The 13,423-nt window shown below is 33.5% G+C and overlaps 1 protein-coding gene across 1 annotated transcript in view; it reads left to right on the top strand.

The window, feature by feature from the left end:
- The window catches only part of nr3c1 (nuclear receptor subfamily 3, group C, member 1 (glucocorticoid receptor)), a 54,208-nt gene that overhangs the window by 23,836 nt on the left and 16,949 nt on the right, over positions 1 to 13,423 (top strand). Inside the window, exon 3 of the mRNA NM_001020711.3 lies at positions 11,671 to 11,819. Within this exon, the coding sequence (NP_001018547.2) occupies positions 11,671 to 11,819 (149 nt within the window). The remainder of the gene's footprint in view (positions 1 to 11,670; positions 11,820 to 13,423) is intronic.

The following is a 13,423-nucleotide window of genomic DNA, read 5'->3' as shown; positions in this document are numbered from 1 at the left end:
AATCACCTCTGTGTTATAAGTGCTTTTGCACACTGAGATCAGGCTGTGTGAGTGCCATTGGTTTGACCTACTTTCTCTTCTGCATCACAGCTGGGCTGAGCAGAGCTTACCCTGTGTCTGCACTGACGGCACAATGCCATAAACTAAAACACCCCCATTATAATCAGCAGAGCAGTCTAAACTGCAAAGTCCTGGAGGACGAACCAGTACAAATCACCAAATGAAAGAAATAAACTACACACTGTGGGAAAATCATGCAGCCTTGTGCCTGCCCTACAAACAAATTTCAATCGTGCTTATACTCCGCACCATATGAAAATCAGCTTTATTTATTATTAATTAACTTTTGTTTCATTTTAACAATTAAAATACTTTTTTGTTATTAAAAAGCATTGATTAATATAAAGAATTATTTGAACCAACAATTAATTAATGTCATGGAAAATTACCAGTAGTTTCGAGTTGAACAAAAACAGTATTAATGATGCATTCGTTGCGTCATTATCGGCATGACAAGAACACCAAGATGACATTAAAGATGATAAATTATTTCTGCGGGTTAAACAACTTTAGATATGTGCTGCAGGCTATGAGGCTTTTTGATTGGTTCTTTTCAAATGGTGTGACGTTGCATTCACCAAGCGCATGCTTTCGAAGAATTTATGCAGGGAAGGCAAGATCAAGCTGCAGGGGTGGGAATCTTTAGAGACTCCATGATCTGTTTCGATTCTGAAAATCATCATTTTGTTTTTGGGCTGCGCAAATATATCTTTTCAACTTTACACTTTAGAATTTCTCTGCTTTTGTTTATGATTGGAATCAAGTACTGCCACCTTAAAAATAGTTTTTTGCTTTATTAACAAATTAATATTCAGGAGGAACAAGCTCTGAATGGAAAAATGAAACCCCAGATTGTAAAAAGCAATTACAAAGAACAAACAGTTCTTTGGTTCACAGTGTTCTTAAAAAAAATTTACACTCACAAGATTCAAAGACGGTCACAAACCACACAGCGCTGCATCTATGACAGCTACAGGTACTGCTTTGTGGCAAAGCAGGAATTTGAGCAGCATCCAGAAGCTGGTTACATACTGGATGAGAAGCGCTGCACCACACCACATCTTTAGCATTCTTGTTGCAAACGTTGCATAAAAATTGATTGAATTGATTCAAAATCATTAGACAAAGAATCAGCATTGTAGATTGAATCAACAGAATGCATTGAGGAATTGATTTTTCGCTTAATCGTATGTGTGGGAGATTTTCACCATGAAAAAAAGTTTTCTTCTTTTTTTTTTTTTTTACAGTTTTCTTATTTTCTGCAGTAAAGGTTTTTAAATAAAATCCAAAAAATTATGTTAAATTCATTTATATCAGCCGATATATTAGAATGTTGTATTGACAATAATGGCATGAAGTGTAAACATTGACCAAGGTTCACTAAGCAATGTGTTGATTACAAGCCTGTAAATTATTTATATGTCAGGATTGCTAGTGTTACACTAATGAAAATTGTAAAATACAAAAATATTAAAGTTAGTTCTGCTTAGGATTTCAAAATTAATTGTTGTCACAAGTTTTGATTTAACTAGACTATATGCAAAAAAAAAACTGAATTATTATATGCTATAGTAACCTATACTTTAAATTATTCAACATCTGTGCACCTTGTTGTTGTCTCTCATCACCGTAGCCACAGCATGAGCATGGTCGCCATCAGCACCTTGGTGTTTTATGTTGGTGCATTTAACCACTAGGCTATTGGTGCCGACCAGTTGGCATTTCTGTGTAGAGTTTGCATGTTCTCCCTCTGTTCATGTGGGTTCCTCAGGATGCTCAGGTTTCTCCCACAGTCCAAAGACATGCGGTATAGGTGAATTGGGTAAGCTAAATTGTCTGTTGTGTATGTGTGTGAATGAGAGTGTATGGGTGTTTCCCAGTGATCCGCTGCGTAAAACATATGCTGGATAAGTTGGCGATTCAGTCTGCTGTGGCGACCCCTGATTAATAAAGGGACTAAGACAAAAAGAAAATGAATGGATCAATGTTTTTCTATACAACCCTGAAAGTTTCAGGAGCTAAAATAAACGATAAACTTAAAAAGGCTGGGGATGACTGTAATAACCACATCACCGCGGTTGACGTGTCGGCAATGCGGTAATGCGGTTATTGTCACACCCCTAGTGTCATTTACACATCTTTCATGTTAAGTGACAGTTTGCCGCTTAAGTAGACATCTCACATTGTTAAGGTTTAAGATTAATCAATTTATTTAAATGATGATCGATCGTGGAAATTTCTGGAAATTGACATCCCTAGTTGTCTCACTTGTTGTGCCTATCTGAATTAAATTTTTTGTTTTTAAATAAATAAATGACATGAAGACACCACAAGGTTTTTCAAAAGTAAAAGGGAAGTGCAGTGATTCTCAGAGCAGAACTTGAAGATTGTACATTTGACATTGAAGATGCCACGTAGAACATGCAGACTTCATATTTAATAAACGTTTTTGGTGTGATTAGATTAACACTGCACAATCCTTTCGATTTATTCATCTAAAAGTTTCCAAATCCTGTGACATTCTGTGTTCTAGAGCTAATTCTGTTTTTATGACTCCGTGATTCAGTCTGCGTTTTTCTGCACCACGGTAATCACAGGGCCTGCGCTCTCGCCTGTTTGTCATAAAATGCCTTCGAATATTTTCCTCTTGGTGTGCTTCTGATTACTGGTTTAACCCTGTGAATTTTCTTCTGAGAACAATGCGAGTAATGTAACTGTACTTTTGGTTGAGCAAACCAATGTGGTTTAACTGGTTGCAAAGCAAATGTGACCCACATTTACGGGAGTTTATTATGAGTCACCTGAGCCAAAAGAAGCAACATAGAGCTTCTAGTGTAGAGATTATTTATTCACTAAACAATTATCATGACATGGTTGTTTAATCTGAAAAATGGTTGCATTTCAAAGCAAAGTGTTACTTGTGTCCTGACTCATGAGACGGTAATCTTATCAGAAGTTCTTCAAGGCTTTAAAAAGAATGCCAGAAGCAGCAATGGCATGCTCAACTTCCTCTTTCTGTTTTTATGCGTTTCTCTTCAGGGTAAAAGCCATTTCCTTTTTTTTTATTGTTGTTTTTGCTCTCCAATCCTAAGAGACTAAAGATTTTAGCCAAGGATTAGGCATTTGGTTCTGATAAATGGGTGATTAACTTCTGCTAAATGTCATTATGTGCTGTTTAAGGTATAATGAAGCTATTAAAACAAATAGAGTAATCTAGCATGTGACAATTAAAATGTTGCCCCAATACACAAATTGCATGTGTGATTTTCTGCTCTCGGTGATCGTTAGATGGCAGGGACTGTGCTGATCAATAGTACGTCAATGCAGCGTGTCGGAAGTCACATGGATTTGTGGTCATCAAATGCACACTATTGATAAGTAAAACGAATGTGCAGAATTGAGGATTTTAGCAACATATATCTCACCATCTGCCACCATTTCAAGGTCAGGCTCTATTTAAAGCTGGCATGAAATGACTGTTCATCATATCCATTGTCGACATGCATCTTGTCGCAAACCATTCATACAGGGAGATTCATCTGGCCTTTTCATGCTTAATCAAACTGACAGAACTGGACCTTCCAGTAAGAAAAGACAGCTCTTGTTTGGCAATGTATACAGCATGTCAAACAAAAGGTTTTTGGGGTCACTTTCCAAGGACCACCCTTCATTATTTTAACAGTAAAGACTTTGTGTGTTTTTAAAAACTTTTTATTTTATTTTTGATTGTTTTTTTGTGGGATTTGGGTTTGTCCATTTCTTTTTATTAAACTGCTAGTAAACAAAGTTGGTGTTGTCAATAGATAAATCTACAATTTAGCAATGATGTTTTAAAAGTAAAAAAAAAAAACTTTTAGTTCAGATTTTTGTCGAAATTGAATTTGAATAATCTAAAAGCATTTCCAATCTGCAGAATACAACTTTTTAACAATGACTGTATGAGATTTTTATTGATTATTATTCAGAATATCTGTCTAGTCTAGTAACATTGTTTTGGGTTTATGATGTTTATTTAAAGCTCTTCTCAAAAATGGTGGGAATCAAACAAAATCAAAAACATTAGCTATTTATAAAAATGTAATCAAATGAAAATGTAACCGTTCTGATTATTGCGGTATTTGCACAAATAGTTTCAGTCATTCTGCAAATCACAGGGCTCTATATTTATTTTAAAGAACTCCAGCTATGGTTCACATTCTCCATTTTAACATCACTTGCATTATTTCACTTAAAGAGCCAGTATTATGCAATATAAAATGTCTTAATTTGGTTTTGGGGGTTTCCAACAACAAGCTGATATGCATGCAAGTTATTAAAACACTTTCATTGCCTTATAATATGCATTTATTTTTTATCTAATTATCCCAATGACTCCCATATGACTTTGATTCATTTGTTCCATACTCCACTTAGTCTGAAGCTAATCTGCACCGATTGGCCCAGTCTGTTGTGATTGGTTGACTGGGTTCAGCGTAAGATGGAAAGAAACGCCCACCATGGTTATGAAGTAGCACAGAGTATATGTGTGAGCCCAATGCAGGAATACATTAACGAAATGCGGTTAAACACCAGCAAATACTCTATTCTTAACCCTAACTCCAAGTAATAGCAGTGACACATTCAGTATTGATCCACACTGTTTTGAATATTGACCATGCGTGTGAAGAAACAGCTGATGTTGGCCATAGCAACAAACGGCAAAGGATCGGGAGCTCAAAAATGCATTTACATCGGGAAAGGAAAAAGCATGCGTCGCATTTTCAACGCTGTTTTGAGAGCAATGTGTGAACAGCTCCTTAAAGATTTAACTTGAGATATACATTACAAGCACTGGTCTATAAAAGAAAAGTGATTACAAGCCTCGCAAAGTGATTACAAGTTACAACACACAATTACATACATATTTTGCAGACTACACAAAACCATTTTAATCACACTTGCAGGTTGTGTGGGAAGGAGAAACACACAGAGGATCTGGAGGAAGAAGAAACTGGTCCATATAAACGGTGTACAGTTGCTGAGAAAGTCTCATACATTAGTAGTCTTTGCTTATCCTTCCTTTATTAACAAACAGCTGGCGAATCCGACGTTGCAGTGTAGGTTATTGTATCAATCATCGGAAAAAGGACAGGAACAAACTGTGTTATTGTTGTGAAAATGAACTTTAACCCTTGATTCCCCACAGCCGCATATCTGGCCATCTCAATGATATTAATCTCAATGTCATGATCAATTCCATGATCCCCTGTGCTCCGCTAGTGTTTGAAGGGAAAGGCGCGTTCACGTTTTATCATCTGATCTGGCACTATATATTTGGCGATGTCCTGTATTGACATTGATATGAGCATGCAAAAGATCCGAACTCAAAACAAACCATTCATTCAACTCTTTCCTTAATAAGTTTTAAACACGATGCACTTTCAGATTTAACCCTCAGCCGGACGTTTTCATTCACTTAGATCTGTTACACACTGCATGGAAGGTCATTTTCAAAAGCCCATAATAGAGGCTCTTTAAACCCACTCCTGCAAGATCACGTTCATCTGCCTGCATAACACATCAAACACTTCTCAATATCCAATCATCAACTTAAAAATAGAACCAAGCCCCCAACTGACATTTGGCTTTAAGCTATGTAAGACACAAAACCGAAGATAAACCTCTACCTCTATTGGAAATTTAAGCTCCTCTTCAACTCTAATAGTCTCACATTCTCCCATCATTTGTTAATCTATTACAGGTGGTGAACTTTACACAACTTTTCTGTTTTCTGATGCACGATGCTAACTCACTAAGTACACCAAGGCCTTTTCAGGGATTAGTTTATTTCCAGAATGAATGTTTCCTGATAATTTACTCCCTCCTTCATCTTGTTTCAGTCAAAAATCAAATTAAGCTTGAGGAAAAACGTACAGGTTTTTTATCCTGTTTGGACTTTTGTTACACTTTTTCCAAAGTCAAATATTAGCACTTTCCAGGTGGATTTTCAAACTTTAAGCGTTTTGCACAGTGAAATATTTACATACATTTTGACGTTCTTTCAGGTGCCATTCTTTAGCACAGCCTTCTAAGGAAATGTTTGATGGCATGTTTGTTTGCCCCAAGCCAAACATTTAATTACTGTAATTCATCTTCTTAAATGTCAAGATCTTTCAACCTTAATGTATACTTATTTTAATTGCATGCATTGTTCACTCATGCATTTTGTTATCTCTCACTGTTTAAGCAAAAGAAGCAGATAAAAAAAGACAAGAAGGTCATGCTACAGGCACATGCACACTCATTTAGTGCAAAGCAAAAATACTATTTCATTTAATTTAAATAGTTTATTATTACCTATTTAGTAATATACATTATCATGAAAGCAACACAATTACATTTAAGCACTTTATCCAAAATCCAAGCACTTTTTAAACTTTGAAAAAACAGGATTAAAATTCATTCATTTTCAAGTGCCAGTAAGCACCCTGCCGTGTCTTTCTTTCTAAAGTCCATGTTTTTTGAAGAAAACATGTAGGTTTTTCCTTCATATACAGTGCTCGGCATAATAAAGTACACTCCATTTTGAAACTGAATATTTTTATCCATTTCTCATTGAATATAGACAATGTATGTCAGTGCAGTTAAACAAAACAGATTTATTAAGCAGATATATTTATTAAAATAGTATTTAGTCATTAAACATATTTAGAAATTAAAAGATAATACAATTAAATTTAAACTAAATATTGCAAAAAAATGACAACCTACAAAATTTCAACTAAATTTAAAAAGATTTTCGCTTGATTTTTCCTTTTTTTTAAAATGTGTATTTATTATTTTTCCATAATAGATGAATTTGGGTGTGCTATTTTTGGATCGTTATTGTAAGTTATTTTGTTAGATAAGCTCCAGATTTGGCTTCTTTAAATAATCTAATGTATAGGCACAAATATATTCTTGTATAGCTTCCTACTAAAAATATTATTTAAAAGAGAGATTTGTGAGTGTACTTATATATGCTGAGCACTGTCTTGCACATCTATGGTGCTGTGTGGTTTCCAAACTGCAGTTTCAATGCGCTCTAAATTATCCCTGCCAAGAAGTAAGCGAAATGATCTGTCATTTTCTTAAAATGAAAACTTTATGTACTTTTTAGCCACAAAACCTCTGGGATGAAAACTTTAAAAGTTAAAATGTATTGATTTCTTTTTTCTCTAATAAAATGACAGATTATTTTGCTATTAGACCCTATTCCTCAAATGATAATAATAATTCCATACATTTATATAGCTCATTTCTGGACACTCAAAGCGCTTTACACATTTTTGGGTGTGCAGCATCCACCTGCATGACGTGACAGCAGCTATATAGTGCCAGACTGCACACCACACACCAGCTGATTGGTGGAGAGGAGACAGAGTGATGAAGCCAATTATGATATGGGGATGGTTTGGAGGCTATGATGGACAGAGGCCAGTGGGCAAATTTAGCCAGGATGCCGGGGTTAAACCCCTACTATTTTCGAAGGAACCTTACATTTATTTTTAATAAAGACAGAAATTAAAGTTTAACAAAAATAGCATGACATTTACTCCTGCTCATTTTGTTCCAAACCTGTTTAAGTTTCTTTTTTTGCTGAAAACAAGAGAAGATATTCTGAAGAATATTGGAAACCGGTAGTCATTTGCTTCTGTAGTATCATTTTCACCTACTATTGTCGGTTAATGGTGTCCGCTCTCTAACATTCTTCAGAATACCTTTATTGTTCAGCAGAAAAAAGAAACTCAAAGTTGACATCCACCTCAGGGTAAATGGTGAGTCAGTTTTTATTTATGGATGAACTATCCCTTTTACACCTTGGAAAACAAGGGGATGAGTAATAGATCAGGAAATTTCCAACCTCCAAATTTATCAGGACATTTTTATTCTGAAACTAAACTAATCCTTTAAAGGACTTACCTGTGGGGATCAGATTAAGCATGTAAGGTAGAGGATTTCCAATCAAAATCAGTATCAGCACACGCTTTTCCCTGTGGGCTATCAGTTGAAGAGCTCTGCGATAGGCAATTATGTCTAAAACTATTATTAAAATGTTTTCTAAACAATAGAGAACAGGTTGAGCCAGAAAGGTATGACTTGGTTGTATTACACATAAATGCACGCATGCATGCACAAGTTGCCTTTAACAGGTCTTCATTACACCAGCTCAATAAAGTGCAAATAAAATATTTGTTTGGTTTCTTTTAAAAAGCAATAAAATGCATTCCATCACGATAAGCACCAGACGTAACTTTACTCTCTATTTGCATTACCATATACTAATAATATCAATAACACATTTGAACAAAAAAAAAAACAAAAGGCATCTGCTTTGGTTTAATAATGTCAATAACAGATTTGAACTAAAACAACAGACGACTCGTTTGGTTATTTATTTGGACGTTTTTGGACACAAACCAAAAGATAAGATATAGAAATGGCAATAAATCTGACAAAAACAACCTCACATTTTGAGACACGTGAGTCACAAATAAGCAATTTTAGGCATAAACGCTTGCCGTTTAAAAATTTGTAAAAAATATTTATTCCCCCTCTTCTTGTGCCAAACCTATGGGAGTTTGTTTGTTTTGTTTAAAGAATGTTGTTAACCAATTGACTTTCATGCATTTTTTCCAACACAATGGAAGTCAAAGTCTTCTGTTAACTCACCGTTGACCAACGTTCTTTAAAATATTTTCAAAAGACGATACAAATTACACTGAAAAAAATATATTTATGGCTGATTCCTTGGGGTTAAATGTTTGTAAACAATTTATTTGGGCTGAATTTAAACACAAATAAAGTTGAACAATACTCAATTTAATTTGTTTGTTTAAATTCAACACATTTAAATTGTTTGCAACAATTTTGCAGACATCATTTTATCCGGTGTATTACAACTAGTACGTGTAATACGAGTACATTTTCGTTTTTACGTGAGGCATATCTTTCACATGACAAGTTGTGACGTTACTTAACAACTGTAAGCAAATGAACTCCATGATCGTTTGGCGCCTAACAAGATCTCTCTTGTTTAGACTTGTAGGAGGCACGTCTCAATCTACATTTTCACAATACTCCATGATAGTTTTGAATAAAGCACAGCAATAATCTTGCTGATATCCATGAATACACAAATGACATAGAGATATCTCCAGGACTCAAGTCATGATATATTTCCTTGTAATTACAGCCTGCATTATTTTCAACACGTTGAATTCAGAGCACAAATTGTATTGATACTACAGCCGTTTGACTTTAATGTGGTATTTGATCATTGAGCAACACTGTGTGCTGACGTTATACAAACAGATGTTATCTAGCGGTTTTAAGAGGATATGCAACTGCTCTCTCCTCCTTTCTACTCTGTTTCACATGAGTGATTTGCATGCGAGCAACTGTTTATTTTATATCTACTACACTGTAAAGCCCTACTTGTTTTCTGTCTTTTTCTCTCACACTAAACACATGTGTAGGCGTTGCAAAAGTGGCTCAGTGCAGTCGCTGTGGAGGTGGAGCAGTGCTGAATTTTTTGGCTACATTTGGGTGTCGCCACCTGGTGGCCATTCTTTTGGATTTATTATGTTTCATAATCATAGCTTTGTCATGGGAGTGGGCTGAAACTACTTATGCGGAGAGATACACAATAGTTTGTGATCGTGCTTTTAAAATAATGCTATTCTGCACACCAATAATGCATTTATTTGGTCAAAAATACAGTTAAATAGCACCGTTAAAAAAATCTGCTTTCTTATTGAGTGTAGTTATAAATGCATTTTATTTCTCTGATGTCAAAGCAACATTTCTATAATAGTTGCTCAGGTGTTCTGTCTCACATGGTCATTTAAAAATTATTTTAATACAAATTCTAAATATGAATGAATTAAACCAGTTGTGTTTATATTTAGTAGTTTTTGGTATGAAGCAGCCTAACAGTTTTCAACACTGATAATAATAGAAATAATTCATATTTATTTGAGGTCAATTTTTTTTTGCAGTTTTTTTTTTTTTTTAAGAAAATGAGTTCATTAAGGTGGCATTTATTAAATAATTAAAGTTATTAAAATGTTGGATAACTGCTTTCTTACTGTATGTAACTTCAAATAAAATGATCACTCCAGTCATTATTGATTTTATTACCATTACCATTAATAATAGTTCATATTAGAGTTTTTTCTGAAGGATCATGAGACTCTAAAGACTAGAGTAATGAAGCTGAAAATTCATCTTTTAAACCACTGGAATAAATGAGTAAAATAAATAATAATCTACTTTTGAACAGTTATTTTATAGTGCAACAATGTTTCACAATTTTACTGTTTGTACTGTATTTTTGTTAATAAATGCAGCTTTGGTGAGCAGGATAAGCTTATTTTAAAACATCTAAAAATCTTACTACTCCCAAACTTTTGACCAGTAGTATATATTATTCACACTAATTCATCAAGATAACATTAAACGGTTTAAGATGGAATATGGAATGTAAAGACATACTGTAAACGAGTTTCAAAAAGATTCAATAAATGATGTTTTTGTGAACTTTAATAAAATGTAGTTTCCACAATCTTATGAAGGAAAAAATGTCTTCAACAAGAACCATTATTAATAATTGATCATGATAGAACGGCAAGTCAGCATATTATATTGATTTCTAAAGGATCATGTGATGCTAATGATGCTGAAAATTCAGCTTTAAATCACATGAATACATTTAAATGTTAAACTAGATTTAAAAAGAAAACTGTCATTTTAAATTCGAATAATATTTCAGAATTTTACAGTATTTTTGATCCCAAAAAATGCAGGTGAACAGAATTTATATAGATTAACAAATCTTACTTAGAGCTGGGCGATTTGGTCTAAAATCAAAATATTTATTAATTTGAACATTTTAACTCTTACTACAAATAATGAACGATTATTTTATTTAATTGATGTTTTTGCCCTTATAGTTCACTGACAGATTTTGTACAGTAAATATGCTCATATTACAAGTGAGATATTTTTTGAATGAAGCAAGCATTACTTGATTTTAAAATAATTGAAATAAACACGCACTACTATCTATGATTATTTATTGAACATCAATGCTGAACAATTGAAAACACGGATTGTATAAAATGCGGCTCTCTGCACCGTCCACCCCACCCTCGACACAGCTACCAAACCGACCAATTACAAAGCTTGCGTTACGCATCATTGTTGCATGTAGTTACATTTCTTTTTTTGAGAGGTGTATGGGTATGCGGAGGCTGCACCGGACCATAGGCATGCACTTGGCTGAAGTATAGTATCAGAATAATATAATACGTGTAAATCATGATATAATAAGTAGAAATTAGCCTTAAAGCGGGGTCACGTGACTCCACACATGGTATGGAAAATAATTGGAAAAAATTCACCTGAAAAATGTTTTGACTGATTATAGTTTCTGAATGTGTATTTTGATTACTTTTCGATAAATCGCCCTGCCCTAATTTTACTGATCCCAAACTTTCAGGCAGCAGTGTACATTTCAGTTCAATATTCAAAATGATAGCACTATAATATTCCTGGACATTAAAAGATAGATATTTCTGATTGTTTCAGGCCTGAAGACAGCACTGCCACATCGTCAGCTGGTGGAAAGACTGGCACACACAAGATCTGTCTGGTTTGCTCAGATGAGGCTTCTGGCTGCCATTATGGAGTTCTCACTTGCGGAAGCTGTAAAGTCTTCTTTAAAAGGGCTGTTGAAGGTATTCCATATATCTCTGGCATTAATGTGTTTACTATGCATTCTCTTTTTATAAGTCCATCTTGAGTATAGGGATGAGACTATAATCGTTTTCAAGGGTTACCGCAGTTTGGAAAAGTCAAGGTTTTAAAATTGCCAAAATATTCAGCTATAATGTTTCTAAGGTATATGTTAGATTTTTTATTTGCATATTTTTAGGACAACAGTATCACCTGCGGAAAAGCATGTCGTTTTAAATTGTAAAGAAATCTGTGTTTTAGAAACTAATTAAAGTCAATGATTTATTTGAATTATTTAGCCTGACATGTTTACTGCTCTAAAACATGTTTTTTAAAATAAAATATATTGTGTTCAAAGGGGAAAAGATTTAGTTGTTTTACACAGACGTTTTAAAAAGAACATATTTTAGAGCAGTAATCACAATACCGTCAAACTGTGATATTTTATTTAAGGTTATCTTACCATCAGAGTCTTATACCGGCCCATGCTTACTTGATTATACACTTAACAAAGTACTTTTAATGGCAATACTATGCTTTAAAATATTGTATTTTTATACTTTTAAACTGTATGCAATGTTTTAGAGAAAGAATTACAGTTCATTTAAAATGTATTTAAATGTGCATACAATTAATTGAAGAACTTCAGTCTTAGTTTAATAGAGCTTGAGTATGTTTTTCTTCTGATTAAAAAGAATTAAACTCATTTGTATTAGTCAACATAGCTTCAATGTAATGCTTTATTTCAAGTGTAGACAAATTTTAAAAAAAACTTAAATGTCATACAAATTTTAATAGAAATTACGTGTGTATCTTATTTACACAGGGTATCTGCGGGGTCTTAAAATGTCTTAAAATCACAAAAGCTACATTTTAGGCTTTAAAAATTCTTAAATCAACTAAAATGTTGTGTTGTAGGACTTTTTAACAGGTCTTAATTTTGCTTTGTTCATGTATAGCTTTCCAATCTGGCCATTAACACTCATTCAATCACAAACAATCCCAATCTCAATCAAACTTTTAACTTTTTATTTAATATTAGCATTTAATTACATTTGTTTAAAAGTACTCCATTTATTTACTGTTGAGGATACTGACCTGACCTATATTTTTATTATTTAATTATTATTATATTATTAAATTATAATCATTTTTTGAAATGGCTAGTGACTATCTTTTCTAACTGGGATATTCTAAACAAATCCTTAGCATTTAGCCCTGTATAAGTCTAAATTTCATTCATAATGGTCTTTAAAATGTCTTGAAGTCTTAAATTTAATTTGGTGAAACTTGCGGAAACCCTTTTTACAAGACATTTTGTATCATATTAACTGGAAGTCACTGTAAATGTGCTCTTAAATAAAGTAGTTAATTCAAATTTATCACAAGTGCACTTTATAAATGTGTACTTTAGTGTCATTAGTCATTAGACTAGTACTAGATCATTAGACTGAAAAAAAGTAAAAAAAATAAATGTTAATTTAATATTACAATAAAAATTTAACAATTCATGATAGACACCTCCCCCTCCTCAAAAAAGGAGACCCACATCATATAGTTTAATATCATATAAAATAAAAGTAGTTTGATTTTTCTTACATGAATG

Source organism: Danio rerio, chromosome 14, assembly GCF_052040795.2.
Source record: "Danio rerio strain M-AB ecotype USA chromosome 14, GRCz13ab, whole genome shotgun sequence".
Taxonomy (NCBI): Eukaryota; Metazoa; Chordata; class Actinopteri; order Cypriniformes; family Danionidae; genus Danio; species Danio rerio.
This window is presented reverse-complemented; position numbering and strand designations above follow the sequence as displayed.